At 38.9% G+C, this 19,555-nt stretch overlaps 1 protein-coding gene across 15 annotated transcripts in view; it reads left to right on the top strand.

The window, feature by feature from the left end:
- Positions 1-19,555, top strand: part of Mbtd1 (mbt domain containing 1) — a 73,047-nt gene that overhangs the window by 24,658 nt on the left and 28,834 nt on the right. For 5 of the 15 annotated variants that reach the window (XM_029566116.1, XM_029566114.1, XM_029566113.1 and 2 more), the window contains exons 3-7: positions 523-724; positions 5,566-5,705; positions 7,059-7,173; positions 8,114-8,196; positions 16,673-16,790. In XM_029566116.1, coding sequence (XP_029421976.1) covers positions 571-724; positions 5,566-5,705; positions 7,059-7,173; positions 8,114-8,196; positions 16,673-16,790 — 610 coding nt within the window. In that variant the 5' untranslated portion in view covers positions 523-570. Of the gene's footprint in view, positions 1-522; positions 725-5,565; positions 5,706-6,534; positions 6,651-7,058; positions 7,174-8,113; positions 8,197-16,672; positions 16,791-19,555 lie in introns of those variants that run through there. The other 10 variants (XM_029566118.1, XM_029566119.1, XM_029566117.1 and 7 more) reach the window with 7 other exon arrangements.

Here is a 19,555-nt window from a genome sequence, read left to right as displayed (position 1 = left end):
TATAAATGAACCACATTTTCATTATCCACTCGTCAATTGAGGGACACTTAGGTTGCTTCCATCTCTTAGCTATTGTGAAAAGAGCAGCAACAAACATGGATGTACAAGTGTCTCTACAATAGGATGAGTTCTTTGGGTATATACCAAGGAGTGGTATAACTGGGTCAAATGGTAGGTTCATTTGTAGTTTTTTAAGAGTTCTCCATACTACTTTCCATAGGGGTTGAACAAGTTTGCAGCCCCACCAGCAGTGGATGAGTGTTCCCCTTGAGTCTTCTTATTATTGTATTTGTGGTGTGTGTGCATGCTTATTTCTATGGCATACACATGGTGGTCACAGGACAGTTTTCCAGGAATTGGTTTTCCCTTTCCACCATCGAATCCAGGAATCAAATTCAGGTTCTTGAGCACATTTTGAATATCAGTTGTCAGTAGTGGATTTTCATTTGTTAAATTTCATTAAGCAGAATGTCTGTTAAGGACGTTTAAAGGAGTAGTCACATGTTCCTGGTTTCTTCTAAGACAGAACATTCTTCGCAATCCAAAAGAAAAAGAAGAGACTTATTCGGGATGTTTGACGGCTATGATAGCTGCAGTGAGGACACGAGTAGCAGCTCCAGCTCTGAAGAGAGTGAGGAAGAAGTTGCACCTTTGCCTTCCAATCTCCCGATCATCAAAAACAATGGACAAGTCTACACATACCCAGATGGTAAATCTGGCATGGGTGAGTGTTTACTGCTTTCACCTGTGGCATGATGCAGTGTGCTTTCATTTGATTTCTTATGTTATTTCCTTTCCTTAGATTTTTTTTTTGTTGTTTTATAACGACATTGTCATGCTTTGTTGCCTCAGCTAGCTTGGAACTTACTACATACCCAGACTGGTCTGGATCTCAAAATCTTCCTGCTTTTGCCTCCCAAGTGCTAGGATGTAAAGCATGTTGATTTCAAGGACTGTTTAAAGAGACTGAGTCTGAAACTCAGAATTCTAGATACGTTCACTGAGTTTGAGTTTGATCTCTTTATCTTTGCCTACTTTCTAGTGGAAAGCAACAGGACAGAATAAAACACAGGCTAGTAGTAGGGTGATCAGTAGTTTACAGTCCCAGTGTGACTGACGGTGCAAAGAATCGTAGACCTACAAAAAAATGTTCATGGTGGGGCTTTCTCTATGAGTCTTATAAGATGGGAGATTGATTTGTTGTTTGAGGTGAGGTCTCACTATGAATCCTAAACTGGTCTGGAACTTGGGGCAGTCCTCTTGCCTCCCAGACTTGTCCTAGCCATGCCCAGCACTTAAGTTTTCTTTTTAAACACTTTCGGTGATATAACAAAAGAAAGAAAGAATAAAAAGTAAGCACACAAAGCAGCTTCATTTTTTTTTATCTCTAATTTACTATCTCCAGAATATGTTTATATTGAACCCAGATTATCCTGGTTTGACTTTTGTCTTTTGGTTTTAATGCTGTTTTTAAAATTACCTAAGAGGCCAAAAGTATAACTTTTCCCTAACATGCATGAGACCATCCTCAGGACCACAAACAAAAAGAAAACGAGTGTGTGTGTTAATATAGTGAGGATAGACTTTATAAAGAAGGTGACTTTTTACTAAGCTACCCAGAACAACTCTAATATTTGTTGTAGTGGCATTTCTTCACTAGATCACTTACTGTAGTGTTTCTGAGGCATATCATAGAAGCACAGTTGTTTCAGCCATTTCTTGTATGAAAGTAATTCAGTTGATCAACATCCTGCCACTTCTGGTAATAATTCAGATTATGTGCTCATAGGGACAGCTCTTCCTGATTTGCTCAGTGCTGTTATGATTCGCACTGATAGCCGCATATCCTGAAAACACCTCCAGCAAATGGCTGGTCACCCTGTGTGATTAGGACAAAAGCTAGTTCAGCTGTTACTGTCTCCTTCAGACACTATATTTCCATCCAAGTCACCAGATATGTGCTAAGGTTCTTTTGTTTTGTTTTGTTTTGTTTTGTCTTGTAATACTGAATTTCAAATAATTGATTTTCTTTTAAAATGTTTTCTTTTTTTAAAATGAGAGAGAGAGAGAGAGAGAGAGAGAGAGAGAAAGAGAGAGATACACATGTCACAGTGCAGTTGTGGAGATCAGAGGACAACTTGGTAGAGTCAGTTCTCTGTATCCCCTTTATATGGATCCCAGGAATCAAGCTCAGGTCACCAAGTTTATGACATAAGTAAACTGATCTAAACCAGTCTTGAGCCTTTTTACTAAGGTTTCTTTTTGTTTGTTTCTGTTTTTTGGTCTTTTTCAGACAGGTAGCCCCAGCTGTCTTGGAACTCACTATGTACACCAGACTGGCCTTGAACTCACAGAGATCTGCCTGCCTTTGCCTCCCAAGTGCTAAGATTAAAGGCGTGCACCACCACGCCCAGCACAGTTGGTTTCTTAAACCCAAAGGACTAAGACTTTTCAGTCTCTCTTGGATGCCTTTTTTCTTAATAACTTTTGGTCTTAAAATTTTTAACTGTTAAAGTCCGTCATCTAATGTTCAATGCTGTCATCTAATCCTCTAGCATATAACATTTACAGAGTTGATAATCCTGTTTTATAGGCCCCATAGTGGTCTTCTAACTAAAAAGTCGAACATCATAGGGCCTGGTACAGAATTCTAAAGACCACATAACATTTTACTTAGCAAAGAGTAGCTGCAATCCCAACATATGAGAGGCTACAGCAGGAAGATTCTGAGATCAAGGTCACCCTGGACTGACTACACAGGAGAACTCCATGAGAAAATTTTCAAAAAATTTCAGGGGTTGAGCAAGTAGCTCAGTCAGTAAAGTGCTTGCCATGCAAACATGAGAACCTGGAGTTTGATCCCAGAACACAGCAAAGATACTGATCACGGTAGCACCCACTTGGAATCCCGGCACTGAGGTTGTAGAAGCAGGTAGATCTCAGGAACTTCAAGCCATCCTGACCTACTTGGCAAGCTTCAAGTCAGACCCTGTCTCAAAAAACAAGGTAGATAATGCCAGACGTGGTGGTGCACACATTTAGTCCCAGAGGCACTGGGACCTTTAGTCCCAGAGGCAGAGGCAGACGGATCTCTGCGAGTTTGAGACCAGCCTGGTCTGCATAGTGAGTTCCAGGACAGCTGGGGCTATAGGGAGATGTCTCCAAGGAACAACACCCAACATCGATCGCTGGCCTGCACATATGCGCATACACACATACAAACACACTCACAGTTTCATTTATCAAAGCCCACTAGAGTCACCTGTTGTGGCACACAGGAATAATTCCAGTACTTGGGGGAGACTAAGCCAGGAGAATAAAGAGTTTGCAGCCAGCTTGGGCTACATAACAAGACCTTGTCTGGGAAAAAAAACAAAAAAGAAACCACTAGGTGTTATCACCCCACCATTAAAACATACCTAGGGAAAGATGGGTGTGGAGCTGAGTAGCAAAGCTCTTGCCTTGCAGAGGGAAAGAGACTGTGTTAAATCTAGCACCACAAATCACAAGGAAAGAAATCTTCCTAGGTGTCTTCTACTCCACCTGAAATTTCTCAGTCATGGTTGACAAAACTATTAAATCCTATTGGCATATATGCTTCCTGTAGCTTGGTTATAACACACCATCTTAGAAACCTTATAACAAAAGGTTTATCAATGTTGCATTTGAGCTAGCATCTGTTCAAAATACTGAGGCAAAGAATTGGCAGCACAGAATAAGGCCTTTGACATCCTAGTCGAGAGTATCGCAGCTGTATATGTATAAATCTTAGCAAGAATTCATTGTCCCCCAGCCCTGACTGGCCTGAAACTCAGTATGTAGACCAGACTGGCCTCAGACTCAGAGATCTACCTTGTTCTGCCACCTTCTGCCTCCCAAGTACTAGGATCTGGGATTAAGGATGTATGGTACCACACTCAGCTTTTTCATTCTGTTTTGCTTCGTTTGGGTGTTTTTGTTGTTTTTTAAGAGAGAGAGAGGTTTTCACTTTAGGTAATTACAAACCATTAAACCGTTTCAATGATATACATGTGTTGGGGGTTTTTTGCTTTTTGGTTTTTTGGGGGGGGGTTCTTTTTGAGGCAGGCTCTCCTTGTAGCCCCAGCTGGCCTAGAACTCACAGAGATCCACCTGCCCCTGCCTCCCAAGTGCTGGGATTAAAGGTGTGTGCCACCAACCCCAGCTGTTTTTTGGTTTTTTTTTTAATTTATGAGTGTATTGCCTGCATATATGTAAGTGCACCCATGTTGTGCAATACCCATGGAGGTCAGAAGAGGGCATCAGATCCACTGGGCCTGGAGTTAAGGATGGGTGTTAGGCACCATGTGGGAACTAGGAATAGAACCCGGGTCCTCTGCAAGAGCAGGACCTCTGAGCCATCCCTCCAGCCCCAGTGTAGAATTTTTTACAAGAAACGATTCCATTTTTTTTCCTCTCTTATTGGACACCCTGTCTTCATTGCAACTCTGTTTGAGATGGGTCTCACTGTGGCCAGCACTGGCTAGCCTGGAACTCAGATTCAGAGAAATCCACCTGCCTCTGCCTGGAGGGTGTGCACCCTGAGCACAGGCCCCATTGCTCATCCTTTTACACTGTCTTTTTTTTCCCCATTTCTCATAGATTTGTAAGTACTGGTTATGCCACAAGTCTCCAGTTTAAGTATTTGGATGGAACATTAACCTCATTGGGGTTTTTTTGTTCATTTGTTTTTATAGGTGATACTAAGGATTGAATCCAGGGCCTCTTACATGCTCTATAATTGCTTTGCCACTGAGCTGCATCCCCAGTCCACTTTTACTTGAGACAGGATCTTAGAATGCTGCTCACATTGGTTTTGAATCCACTCTGTAGCCTAGGCAGACCTCAAACTTTGAACCCTCCTGCCTCATCCTTTAAAGCCCAGCTCTAGTTGCCTTTTTTGAAATTCAGTCCTTGTGAACTATGTTTATATAGTTCTGTCTTTCAGATTATTGTTCATTATGTAGTAGTTCTTAAAAGTTGAGCTGTTTCTTGCTATTACTGTTAATCATAGAGCTCTGCCTCAAACTTTGAGTCTATCCTATCATTCTGTGTCTACTGGACATAATTTGAAAGAATCCTCATAATTTTCTTCAAATATTAGCTCTTTTGGGGTTTCAGGCTTTGCAGTATTTTAAAGGCTTTCGCTGTAGTTAATCTTTAAATATGTTGCCTTCCTTTTCATCTTTTGCTTAAAATCCCCGTCAAAAACTGAAATTCATTAATGTAGGCCAAATATATATGTATCAATGGATATGAAAGCGCCTAGCACATGATTAGTACTAAGAAAATGTTAGTTGAAGACAGGGCATTGCTCTATTTGCCAAGCTGGCCTCAATCTCAAGATTCTCGTACTGTAGTTTGAGGGTTACAGGCATGTGTGTGTCACCATACCTCTGACCCTTTTTAAAGCCTTTAGGATTTGGACAATTGTCAGACCTTATAGAAAAAAGTTTTCAATGAAAATTTTTAGATAAAATTTTAGACTAATGGAAAACTTGATTTTATCAAGTGACCTTAATACCAGGTTTTTATTTTACTAATCAGCCACCTGCGAGATGTGTGGAATGGTTGGCGTACGAGACGCTTTTTACTCTAAAACAAAACGTTTCTGCAGTGTTTCTTGTTCAAGAAGTTATTCGTCAAACTCCAAGAAGGCAAGCATTTTGGCCAGACTTCAGGTAACGGTACAGAAACCTTCTTATTCTTTATATCTGTTTTTCTCTGGCTTTTACCATTTACCACCATTTGATTGTGATTCACTGCACTCCACCTCTGTCCAACTGGCCAGTTAGTTTATATCCTGCATTTTTAGGAAATATGTGAACCACCAAGTTACAGAAAGTTGAGGACCTTAGAGAAAACATGCTATCCAAAATAAACTATAAATTATTTGTATAAATTCATTTGAAAGACCTTTTCCAAATATCTACAAATACAATTAAACACCTTTTTTATGTACAGAAAATAAAGCCATTTTCTCTTCTCCTGCGCCCTCCCGCCTTATTTCCTTGAGTTAATATCAAGGTAGACTTGCCATTTGGGTGAAGATAATTTATTCTTTGGTGTTATTTTTCCATCATTCTTATTGTGTCCTTTTTGTGTTTTTGGTTTTTCGTTTTAATGCTGGGGATTGAACCCAAGCCCTGTGCATGCTAGGCAACTGCAACTTTGTACTTTTGATTACAACCAATTCGATACCTTGACCAAATGTGTCTGGTTAATCCAACTAACCTTTTTTGAAAATGTTCATGAAATGAAAAGAAAATCATCTTTCTTTAAATGCATATAAGTGCCTGCAAAATACTGGAGTCTTGATTGTTTGGCTAAGTTGTTATTGTAGCATATAAAACCTTTTTAAGGTATTATATAACTGATTTTTATAATTACCTTTTGTATGGTCACATTTTTCCTTTTTTCATTTAACTTACTGTGATCATTACATAGCTCTGAAAGGGTTATTTAAATCCCCAAAATTAAGGAAATACATCACTTAGATGTATTTCTGTATTTCAGATAGACAGTTCCCAAAGATCCTGAGCAGTGGTCTGTACCCAAATGGATGGCAGTTTGTCACACTGTGAATTTGGCCATGATCATTTTGTCATTGATCTTTTGCGTTAGCACTAAAGGTATAAACCTCAGTCACTTGCTCTTTGAACATTCGGTTGTCTTCCCTTACCATATAAATAGCAATGCTTCGCAGCCTGCATGAATGAATAACACTGGTTCTGTCTAAGAAGAAGTCAAGTATCCACCACAGCCTATATTTTAACATTTTATGGAATATAATTTTTTATTAACATATTAATTTGCTGTTTAAGTCTCTGCCAGCTCTGCTGCCCATCTTAGATAACTACATTGTAGCAGAACTCAAACAAGATTTTTGCTGTTAAAATTCCTTGTATGTTTCCTCTGCTTTAATAATTTTCTAAACCCTCAATATTTACTTAAGCAGAATGAATAGTATGCAGTCATGTTAAATTTCAGTCGTGGGGGGATGAAAAAGAATCCTATTTACTTAACTCTTCCTGTTTCAGGGTAAGCCTCCAACAAAGAAAGCAAAAGTTCTTCAGAAACAGCCTTTAGTTGCTAAATTAGCTGCCTATGCTCAGTACCAAGCTACCTTGCAAAATCAAGCGAAGACGAAAGCAGGTAATGCTGATGAATATAACAAAAGTGAAATATTATTCATTCAACTAATTTTAAGTAATGGCATTTTAACCTTGAATTGTGTTTGAACTCTTGTTTCTTGCTAGTGACATTAGGACTATGTGCTTCCTGATAACAGGTGGTTGGTAAACTTCCTGGGAAAATAGTTGCACATACAAAGAAGTTCTAGTGGTTGTGGCAGTGTGTTTGTGAATACACTTTGGGCATCCTTAATCAGAAAATAAGAAATTGCCTAGCATACATAGGGCCCTTGTCTAATCCCTAGTACTGCCAAAAAAGAAAATCTGAAATAAAAAGCGCTTTGAAATAAGAAAATTTTGCAGTAAAGTCCTTGCAAATGCTTAGAATTCAAATCTGAACCACTTCTGGTGGCAAGTATTTAGAATGGATTTGACCTGTATGATAGAAAATAAAAGCTCATGTTATTTAGTCAAGTTCTTCAGTCGTTACGGAAAAACAAAAACTTTTGATCAAAGTTCGTTGTTTTTTTAAATTGTCTCACTGCATAGCCCTGATCGGCCTGGAACTCACTGTGATTCTCTACTTCAGCCTTCCAAGTGCTTTGAGTTATAGGTATGAGTCATCATCCACAGCTGAAAACTGTGAAGAGGATAAATTAATTTTATTTCCTTTCAAGTTTTAGAAATAACAGTTTTCAGGCTGGCAAGATGGCTCAAGCAGGTGAAGGTGCTTAACACCAAGCCTGATGACCCAGATTTAGTCCCTGGGACCCATGTGAGAAGAGAACCAGCTCCCACAAGTTATCCTCTGACCTGTATGTGTGCTGTGGCACACACATGCCCCCAACTCACATTAAATAAATGAATGCATGAATGAATAAATAAAATAAATAAATAAATAAATAACAATTTTCTGGGAAATAAAAGGCTTGAAAATTATATCTAAATTTTATTTTTTTCAGCAGTCTCGATGGAAGGTTTCAGCTGGGGTAACTACATCAACAGCAATAGCTTTATAGCAGCTCCAGTGACCTGTTTTAAACATGTGAGTATGGAATTTCTCACCTTATTTTGAAGTGTTTAGTGTTTAAATCTGAATTTACATTAACAGTCATACTGACAAAATGTTCATTTATACCATGAAAAGATGTTTCTCTTTTATTATTATACTTTGTATCTAAAAATAACTTCTGTATGCTTCACAAGTAAAATCTTCCTATTCCAAAAAAGTGGAAATTTTAAGGACTTGAAGTTTTGTAGCTCAGTTAGAGGATGCTTGCCCAGAATGTTTGAGGTTCTGTGTTCTGTTGTCAGTACTAAAGAAATTTAAGTTGCAATTTGAAGTGCTTCTTGAACAATAAAAAAATACTTGTCTCATCCAGTTTTCATGTTATAGTAAACCATATGAAACATGAAATTGCAGGGAGTTTATAGAGCAAAAATAGTTGCCTTATTAATAAGTGTCATATGGCTCAACTTAATAGAAACCATGCATGATACATGTCCCCTAAAACTATCTAAGTTGACCAGGTAGTTTTTAAAAAGAGGGATCTTTCTTCCAGTTCTGTTTTTGTCTCCAAATGTAAAAACCACACATGCAGGGAAAAAAAGAACTGTTAGTAATGTATTGTGGGCTAGAATAAGTGATCTGTGTTTTTGATTTTGGTTTTGGTTTGGGGGGTTTTTTTGGTGTTTTTGAGACAAGGTTTCCCTGTAAGACCCAGCTGGCTTAGAACTCACCACGTAGACCAGGCTGGCCTTGAACTCACAGAGATCCACCTGCCTGCCTCCCAAGTGATCCTGTTATTAAAAACCAATTAAAATATGTTCTTTTCAGGGCTGGAGAGATGGCTCAGTTAAGAGCACTGACTGCTCTTGGCAGAGGGCTTAGGTTCAATTCCCAGCATACACATGGGGGCTATGAATCATCCTTAACCCCAGTTCTAGGGGAACAGCTTGTGAACAGAACTGAACTTGGTTTTCTACTGTGGAAATCTAAATAAACTTTCTCTCATTCATGCCAGTGAAGGATTTTTATCAGAATCAAGCATATTAATTCAGTAAATGAAGTATATATCTTATCAAAGCCCAGTGCATTAGTTTCTTGGTTTTCTTCATTTGAAGCAGGAATGTTAAGCTTTTATTCGGTGACATACTGACTGTCTACAGAAACCTAAAGTGAACTTCAGGTGCTTATCTCAGTGTAAAAGAAGTGATTCATGTGTTACATTATTGATGATAGTGTTGTTGGGGAAATATGTATGGCAGCTTTAACAAGAACTGCAGAGCTGGGGTGTGGCTCGGAGGTAGAATACCTAACCCAGCGCTCACAAAAGGTTCCATCCTTAGCACCGCAGAGAGACCTACAAAGCAGATCTACAGTTCTCTCATACTGCTTCTAAGAAGCTCAGAATTCAATTATGTTCTCCATTACAGTAACTCTTCAACCCCGATTACTGAAACTTTTGTCTGCTGTCTCCTTTTAAATGGCCTTCATAACTCTCTTTAAATCTCCTTTTAATGTTTTAGTATCATAAACCAGGTCATGCCATTTTATATACATAGTCAGGATAGTTTATGGGGTTTTGTTTTTTGTTTTTTGTTTTTTGTTTTTTTCAATGGTCTTTTTTGAGACAGGGTCTCCCTGTAGCCCCAGCTGTCCTGGAACTCACTATGTAGACCAGGCTGACCCCGAACTCACAAAGACTCTGCCTCCCAAGTGCTGGGATTAAAGGCATGCACCACCACGTCCGGCTTCAGGATATTTCAAAAATAGCATTTCAAAGTCCTGAAAGTTTATTTCTTGCCCATATCTTTGAACAGTTAAACTAAATAAAGTTCTTTGTGAGAAAATCCCTTACAATAATAAGTAGGTTGATTGTGTTAACAACTTTTTTTTTTAAGATTGAAGTGGTCATAGAGCAGGTTATTCTGTTCTACCCCTGGAAATAAGTCCTGTTCGGAAAAAAATAAATACTAAACTGAGAATTATAGTTATATGGAGGGGGAGTCATTGGAATGGGACTGGAGATGGTAATAAAAGACTTCAAGATTTGTAATGTTTCTTTTTCAAAGAGAATACTTGTATTTTTTACCATTTAAAATTTCAGGAACTGGGTATGGTAGCACATGCCTATAATCCCAGCACTTGGGAAGTAGAAGCAGAAGGGTCAGCAGTTCAAGGCTACCCTCACCTCATTTAGCAAGTTGAAGACCAGCCTCAGTTGGATAAGACCCTGTCTCAAAAAAATTCTGTTTTAAATTTAAAATAGGGTGTTCTATCATGTAGAATAATCAACTAACTTCAGCCATGTTATTAATAAGAATAATGTGGCACCTTCATTTTCTCGCTCAGAATGAGGCATCTGTCAGTTATGTGGACCCCATGCATTCCTGTTCCACTTGCCTTTTTTGACTGTTTCTCCTTATCAAATAGGAAAAACTTTGTCCTAGTACAATGAATTTGCCTTGTTACTTGAATCAGTGTCTTCAGGTGAAGCCGTTTGATTTAAGACATCAGACTTCCTGCTAAACTTAGTTGTATTTTGTAGAGTTGACTCTTCAGTCTTCTTCCCCTGAGATTGTCTTTTGTCTTATCCCTAAGAAGAGTTCCTGAGTTTGGCTTTAGGAAGTCTGTTATTAGGAGCTGCTGGAAGCAGAAGACCCTGTCTTGTGCCATCATTCTTCTAAGACTTGACACCTGCTCTAACATTGGTTCTTCAGTAGGGCTCTCTTAGAGACTCCATATCTGCCCTTAGGAGCCTCTCCCTCTTTCTGGGGGGCGGGGGGGGGTCTTCTTTTTCAAACATAATACCTCCATTGTATAATGTGGAGGCAAAACTGTTCTGATTGAAACAGCAGTTGCCATGACTGCATTGTCAGAATCCTGACTGCCTGGATTAAATAGCTTAACCCAGCCTCCTCTCCTGGAGAAAAGGATCCAGATATTTTCCTTGTTCTTAGCACTTAGCATACAGAAGTCAAGCAATTTCAGGTGTGGGAATTTGTGTCAATTTCCATCACGTACCTTTAAATTTCTGAGAATGAAGTTTCTGCAAAGTACCTCAAAAGACAGTATCCTCTTTGATAATTGCTGTACTTAGCATACAGAAGTCAAGCAATTTCAGGTGTGGGAATTTGTGTCAATTTCCATCACGTACCTTTAAATTTCTGAGAAGTTTCTGCAAAGTACCTCAAAAGACAGTATCCTCTTTGATAATTGCTGTACATGTGCATAGTATTTGACTAAGTACAGTAGTAACTTTTTAAAATATTTTATGTGTATGAGTGTTTTTTGCTTTTGTGTATGTAAGTGCACCACATGCATGTGTACCCACGGAGTCCAGAAAAGGGCTTTGAATCCTCTGAAACTGGAGTTACAGATGGTTGTTAGCCATCATGTGGTTGCTGGGAACCAAACCCAGGTCCTCTGCAAGAGCAGCCAGTACTCTTAATCACTGAGCCATCTCTCCAGCCGCTTGCTACTTTTTTTAAAGGCTAAATTACAATTTTCAACTAGACCTTAGTCTACTTTTCATAATTTGAAGTCTTTAAGTTCTTTTAAAAGTTTTGTTTTTATTTTAAATTATGTATATGTAGGGAAAAGAGGTTGTGCACATGAATACAGGTGTCCTCAAAGGCCAGTGGTGTTGGATCCCCTGGAACTAGTAGTTATAGGCAGTTGTGAGGCATAAGTATTTGGAATCAAACTTGGGTCCTTGGAAGAGCATTGTATGCTCTTAACTACTGAGCTGTCTCCTCAGCCCTTTTATTAGTTCTTGATTAGCTTCTTATATGTTCATCAAATTCACATTTTTTTTTCCCTTACTAATGTGTGTGTGCACACACACAATTGAAATAGTCTCTCACTACATAGCCTGGGCTGACCTAGAACTCAAAATCTTCGTGCCTCACTATCCCAAGACCCAAGAACTGGGATTATAGGTATGTGCCATCATGTCTAGCTATACTATGACTTTGATGCAGGGAGGGAGTTTTGGGGATGGTTGATTTGTTGATTGTTTTTTAAGACAAGATCTTACTCTGTAGACTAGGCTAGTCTGGAACTCATATAGCCCAGGCTATCCTGAAATTCATGGCAATTCACCTGTCTTGGCCTCCCTGGTATTACAGACATAAGCTACCATACCCAGCCTGTACCAAGACTTTAAAGCTGAGTTTATTTTACCTTTTCATTCTGCCTCCACAAGTATACCTGGTATTACTTACATATGTTGTTTTTGTTGTTTTTGTACCTGACCTGAATGCAGCTTTTTTTAAAGAAATAAGCTTATATGGATTTGTTTGTAACATGTATTATACATTAAGTTTCAGTAATGAAAAATCAAAAATCCTTTTGTTTGTATAGGAGCAATAGCAATAGTTTAGCTTTATAGTAAAACTGATGATCTTTTTCTCAGATACATGTGTATTAGAAATCGTTTTCAACTAAAGTTACTTTTTAGGGTTTTTCTTTTTTTCCCTGTGTTCTTGACCCATACAGAGAAAACTCTTGAAAATTAATAGTATGACTTTATCTCCATTATAGCTAAAGATAAAATCTTCAGTCTATCATATTAGATTGCAATATTTCTTTCTAATAGAAATAAAACTTAGATTGGTTTCTAGCACTTACTGCTCCATCTGAGTATTTCAGGAGTATTTCCATGAAATGCATTCTTTACTAAAGCAGTGAGCTCTCATACTGGAAATCACCTTCCATAATTTTTTTTAATGTGTATGAATGCTTTGCCTGCATGTATGTAAGTGCACCATGTAAGTGCAAAGCCCTCAGAAGCCAGAAATGGATGCCAGATCCCCTGAACTGGAGTTAGAGACAGCTGCCATGCGAGTACTGTGAACCAAACCCAGGCTTTCTGCAAGAGCAGCCACTACTGTTAACTGCTGAGCCATCTCTCTAACCCCAGTCTCCCGTATGTTTTAAAGAATTTTTTTTTTTTAATTTCCCCATTGGCAAAAGGAAAGCAGGCCTAAGTAAAATCTAGATTATTGTTTTAACAGCCATCCATTTCTCAGCATGTATCTTTTTTTCTTTCTTTTAGGATATCCTAATGATTAAACTATGTTGGTTTAATGTGTTTGGTTTTAGTTATAGGGTTTTAAAGCCAAGTGTGGTGCTGCATGCCTGTAATCCCACCACTTGGCAGGCTTCCTTGTTTGGGAGGCTGAGGCAGTAGGATCATAGCAAGTTTGAAGCCAGCCTAGTCAAAATAGTAAATTCCAGGCCAACTGGGCTATAGTAAGTCCTTGTCTAAACAAAAAAGAAAATCAGCTTTTTAAGCCTTCAAATTAGTGGTCTCTGCTTCCTGTCTTTCCGTATGTATGGCATTTTCTCAAGCATTCTGTTTTCCTTTTGTGCTCTCCTTGCCCACCCCCCAATCTGTTTTGTTTTATTTTGATCAGGGTCTTGCTACATACCCAAGGCTATTTTCAAACTCATAATGCTCACAAGTGCTAGAATTGCAAGCAGGCACCATTACACCATGCTTTTTGTCATTTTTTGACCAAATATTGCTTCATCTTTCTCTAATAGATACACTTTTAGTAGTCATGTACCTTTTAGTCCTGAGGTATTATAATAATGGATTTTATCTTAACCATAGGGATAGATTCCTTCTTGATTTCCTACATGCAACTTCAGATCTAACCTCTGCCCAGTTACACTCGTTAAAGGTTGTATATGGTTATCAGAAGTTACAGGTTAGGAGCTCTGTTGAAGGAGATCTTTATTTCTACTGTAAAGCATCATATGTGCCCTCTGAGGGTCTGAATACCACTCATCTGGGCTGTTTGTTTCTGGTAATGTTCTTGAGGTGAAGGAAATAAGACTTTCTGCCACACTGTTTTCTTTCAGACAGAGAGATAGGTAGAGGTTATTACACATTTGTGTTGGGGACCCCTCAGCATTTGAATTTGGCCATCTCCTACAGGACCTGATGACAGCTTACCTTGCAGGGAAGGAGAGTCGTTCCCAGATAGCTCTCACGAGTGGCCCTGGAACAGGAAGTGGTGGAGCACATCTTCCTTGTTTGGGAGGAGCCTGAGGTAGACCTCGCGTCCTGAGTCTGGAAGGTAAATTTGTTGTTACCTGTAAATGACGGTTCTGCTAGTTCATGCTATGCCAATCCAGACTTCGAGAGGTATCCCTCCTGCCAGCAGGAGAAGACAGATGACTTGGATGAAGGTGCTGTCAAGCCCTGGGTCATTTCGTCTTCCACACTTAAAAACACTCATTTAAAATGAAGGGCAGATTCATCTCCAAAATCACTATTTCAACACATTGAGCACATACTGTGTTATGACTGTAGTGCTCTAGCTTGTTGATGTTCTTGTTTCTTCATTTTTTTTCATAGAGTAAACCATATGGATTGGTTTAAGAGGGCCTAGCAGAACCATAACCTTACAGGCAAGAACAAATGTCACTTTCTGCTACTTTCTCCTATACCAATCCAGACTGGAGGGACCAGAACAGATCTCCCACTCAAGTGAACATTACCTATGTTTTTAAGTAAACATTGACACTTGTTTTCTTTAAGTACTAAAAATGTTCTCCAAATGCTGAAGCTTTATAAAAAACTCAACATGACAGTTTATTATAACTAGCTCAAAAAGGAGTCCCGTATGCCAAATTCATTTAGCAGTGTACCCACCCAACCTGTATTTGTCAGCATAACCATGCCTCTTGATGAAAATTAACCCAATTTACAGATTTTGGCAGTCAGGCAAAGAGGAATGGCTACCCTACTTCAATTTAGTGCAGTGTTCTGCCTGCATCCAACTGCGTCTGTCTGCTCTGATTGGTCCTCCTTATCAGAGAAACGAATATATGGTCTTTGTTAGCTTAGTTTGTGTTACCTGTCTTCCTTCCAGCCTCTCCTTTTCTGATCATATCTGCTGGCAATAGGGATGGCCCTACAGTCTAGAATGATGTGGGGGGAGGTAGCAGAACCTCAAGGGTCCAGTCTTGAAATTTATAAAAGAAAGTGCCAGTCCTGGTGGCACACACCTGTGATTCTAGCACTTGGGAGGCTAAGGCACATTTGAGGCCACTCTGGTCTACATAGCATATTTTCATGCCAGCCAGAGCTACATAGCAAAACCCTCTTGCCGTCATTCTCCCCCCAGAAAAGTTTTTGTTTGGTTTTTTTTTCCTCCCCTCTCTGGAAGATAAGTATGTATTCCCTCCCCAGAATCACAAATAGTTAAGTTAGAGCATGCCTCCAGGTTATTAAGGTATAGTCATTGCTTGCTGCTCGAAGAGTTAGCCGTTAATTGATTCTGTCTTTGGTTTCTAGACTTATCTTAGTTCACTGTTACTCGGCGTTCTCTGTCTCCTTCAGAAATTCTATAAACTATTCGGAGGGTAGAAGTGAATGTTGCTTAAGCTAACCCTCTTGTTGAGTTACTGTCCAGCAAAGTATGAACATATTCCTTCCATGGAATACATTTGCCCAATGTCCGTATTTGCTAGTTCATGTCTGTGTCTATCTTTGAGTTTTGAGGGCTTTTTTTTTTTCCTGGTTTACTCATATTATCAGGTTTTTTAGAACCTTACTGTATCCTTTTATTTATGTAAAGTGTTCTAGATTTCATAGGAAGACCAAATTGTCCAGGACAATAAAGAATACAATTATCAGCATTTATGAGTATTTAAGAACTCACTTATTTGGTTTAATTTTCCATTGCTTAAAGTCCAAATCATTCTGTATTGCTTTGTAGTTTAGAGATTTAAATGCCATAGAAATATTCTGGAAACACGTTGTTTTGGGAAACCCTTGTTATACTCATGTAGTTGCGTTCTCAGTCCCTGTCTTAGTCACCTGGCGTAGGCCCCTGATTACCAGTTTTAACACTGGAAGTTTTTTGTTCCTAGGAATTGTTACCTGTGAAATTTTGCAATAATAAATTATCTGACATTACCTATGGGACTCATCTCCCAAATTTCTTCAACTGTACCTTTTTAATAACTTTAATGTGTTTTTCTCATGCCTATCTTAGTAGACTGTATTTATATTCTACGAATTTAACTTATATTGGAAATATAGATACCTGTTTTATTTCTCTGGTTCATGTTGAAATCTGCTGATTGGAAGTATTTTTCTTTCTACTCTTTGGCCAGATCTTTTTAAATTAAGGGTTGTAGTATTTTTATTCAGCACACATTAAAAACACTAAACTTCTCAAAGTAGCTTGATCTTGTGATATAAGTCAAATTTATATAATTGAGGTTTTAGAATAATTGTTACTTAAGTGCTGTATTTGGTCCATTGAATTCTGAAGTTAACATGTATCTAATAGGTACAAATTCTGTGAATTTGATCCCGACTCTGACTTTTTCCAAATAGAACTCTATACAAGGAAGAATAGCAACTGTAACTTTTGGAGAAAAATGAATGGATTAAAATGATATTATTCCATTATTGATGATGAAACTTAATTTTGAATGATGTTTTATGCTTTATGCTAATAAGATGATTAATTTAATAATTTTTATATGACAGGCACCTATGGGGACCTGCTGGGGTGATATCTCAGAAAATGTGAGAGTAGAAGTTCCCAATACAGACTGCAGCTTGCCTACCAAAGTCTTCTGGATTGCTGGAATCATAAAGTTAGCAGGTGAAAATGCCAATGGCACATACATTCCTTTGTAAAAAAAAATGTTTATGAATTTTTCAGTATTGTCAAATAAATAATATAATGTACAGTAGGAGTTGGAAAATTTTTTTCTATAAAAAGCCAAACAATATTCTTGGCTTTGTGGACTTGGCAATCTATTACAAGTGCCCATCTCTACCATTATAACATGTAACCAGCCACAACAGAGTAAACAGATGGCCGTAACTGTGTAGAATTTTATTCATGGGACTGAAATTTGGGTTTTATATAACTGTCATATCTTAAATTTTATTCTTCCTTCAGTTTTTCTTTTTAGCCATTTAAAAAAAAAAAAAAAAATCAAGCAGTAGGCCAGGCCAGATCAGTGGGCTGTCTCCAGCTACTTTCCCCTGAATACACTCTGAATACTGCTATACTATGTACTGCCCAGAATTCAGGGCCTCGTGCCTCTCCCAGTAAGTTACATCCTAGCCCCCTAAAAGTCATTTCAATTCCACTTTTCTACTCATGCATCTTCAATGGCCTCTTCATACCTAAAGGATCAGGGTGGTCGCAATTTACAGCTATTGATGTACTGCACTCTAAACCACTGGACAGACTTTGTTGTTGTCTCTCCCTAATAATCAATGATCTGTTCAAAGAATCTGGTCTCTTCTTCATCCAGCATGTTTTTGATCTTCACTGTACTCATTACCACTTTTTAATTGTCTTTGAAATTTTTTTAATATTTTGTTTTTATTTTCTGTGTATGAATATATTGCCTACATGCATGTAAGTGCACCCGTGTTGTGCAGTATCCATAGACATCAGAAGAGAGCATCGGATTCCCTGGAACTGGAGTTACAGGTGGTTGTTAGCTTACATGGTAGGTTCTGGGAATCGAACCCAGAACCTTGCAAGAGCAGTCAGTGCTCTTAACTGCTGAGCGATCTCCAGCCCCTAAATTTATTTATTTTTATTTTATGAGTTTTGCCTACCACATGCATGCAATGTCTGTGGAGGCCAGTAAAGGGTGTTGGATCCCCTGGAACTGGAGTTAAGGAGAGTTGTTGGCCATGATGTGGATGCTGGGAACCCAACCTGGGGTCCCTTCAAGAGCACCCTGTCAGTGCTCTTAACTGCTGAACCATCTTTCCAACCCCGCTCTTGATCGCTCTTGCAAGAGTGTTCCAAACTGTATTTTTCTCCATTATCCACTTCAGTCCCCCACCTTTTCCTTTGAAACATTTCTCTGACTATATAGGTATTCTTTAATGCTTCTGTTATTTTCTTTTTTTTTTAATTTCAGAATATTTTTATTCCAAAGAGAGGAAATTTTTAACACATTTTTCCAGAAATAACTTGAAACGTGTTACAAGTGTGTATATATATACACACACACACACACACACACACACACACACACACAATGAAGTTTAAGGGGGGAAAAAATAAGAATAAGAAATCAAAGACCAAAGGATTTGCCAAAGTGGGGTCAACTTTGGTGGAATAATGAAGGTTTCCATTGCCTTTGTTCTTTATATTTTTCTATTTTGTTTTGTTTTGCTTTTTGAAAATCCTAATGAATATTAGGCTTGCTGACAGAGCATAGGGTGGGGATTTATTTACAGAAGAGTGGGTCTGCCCCCACACCCCCCATTTACAACTGTGCTGGAAAGTCCACACTGTGCTGTGATTTCCAACAGCCACACAATATAGCAAGAGAGGTGCCTCATGGTGTTCTCGGCTTATATATCCTTAGCCCCTCCCCCGGTGGAAGGGGTAACTGACTCCTCCATCAACTCCAGGGAAGGAGGTGTGACTATACCTTGCTGGCGTAATAGTCAGAGGACACTTCCAGGTAACACTCCACCCCTTCCTCCAGCTCTTACATGACTCTTACAACCTTTCTACCAACCTCTTCCACAAAAGTCCCTGTGCCTTGGAGGGGGTAATAGGTAGCAGGATGATCTTCCTCCTGTTGTGGCAAGGCACTGAACTTCTGGGTCTCTGCATCATCTGTTTTCCATGGGCCCATTTCAGTGTGATTCCATCTACACCCTATGGAGCCCGGATCCAGACGGTCTCAGGCAGTCTGCTGAAGTCTCAGCACCTACACCTGGCAGAGGCCAGATCTGGCACTCTCAGGCTGTCTGCTGAGTTCTCCTGCTGTTATTTTCTGTCTCTTTTTCTTTTTTTTTTTTCTTTCCTTTTTAATAATGTGTATAAGTATGTTTGTGTCTGAGTTATGTGCACATGAATACTGAAGGGCAGTAGCATCAGATCCCCAGGACCTGGAATTGCAAGTGGTATTAGCCCCCTGGCCATGACTGCTGGGAACTGAAATTGGGTCCTACATGCTATTAACCACTAAGCCATCTCTCCATGCTGCCCCCCATCTTCTGTTATTTTCTATAATATAATTTGAAAAAACATGGCCCAGATGTTTTAAGTCACTTGAAATGTAAATGGTTCTGAAGATAAGCATATTTAATAGCCTAACTTCTATCTCTGCTTTTACATTTTTGTTTTTTCTAATTGTGTTATATACTTTCCAAGTTACTTTACTACTGGAGAAGTAAGTCTCATGTTAATAAGCTAGAGTCCAACAATAATTAGAAAACCCATAAATTGGGTTTTTTGAGACATGTAGCCCCAGCTGTCCTGAAACTCACTATGGAGACCAGGCTGGCCTTGAACGCACAGAGATCCGCCTGCCTCTGCCTCCCAAGTGCTGGGACTAAAGGTTTGTGCCACCATGCCCGGCTATAAAAAGTGTTTTTTAA

Source organism: Nannospalax galili, unplaced genomic scaffold (assembly GCF_000622305.1).
Source record: "Nannospalax galili isolate Female #2095 unplaced genomic scaffold, S.galili_v1.0 scaffold95, whole genome shotgun sequence".
NCBI classification, from domain to species: Eukaryota; Metazoa; Chordata; class Mammalia; order Rodentia; family Spalacidae; genus Nannospalax; species Nannospalax galili.
This window is presented reverse-complemented; position numbering and strand designations above follow the sequence as displayed.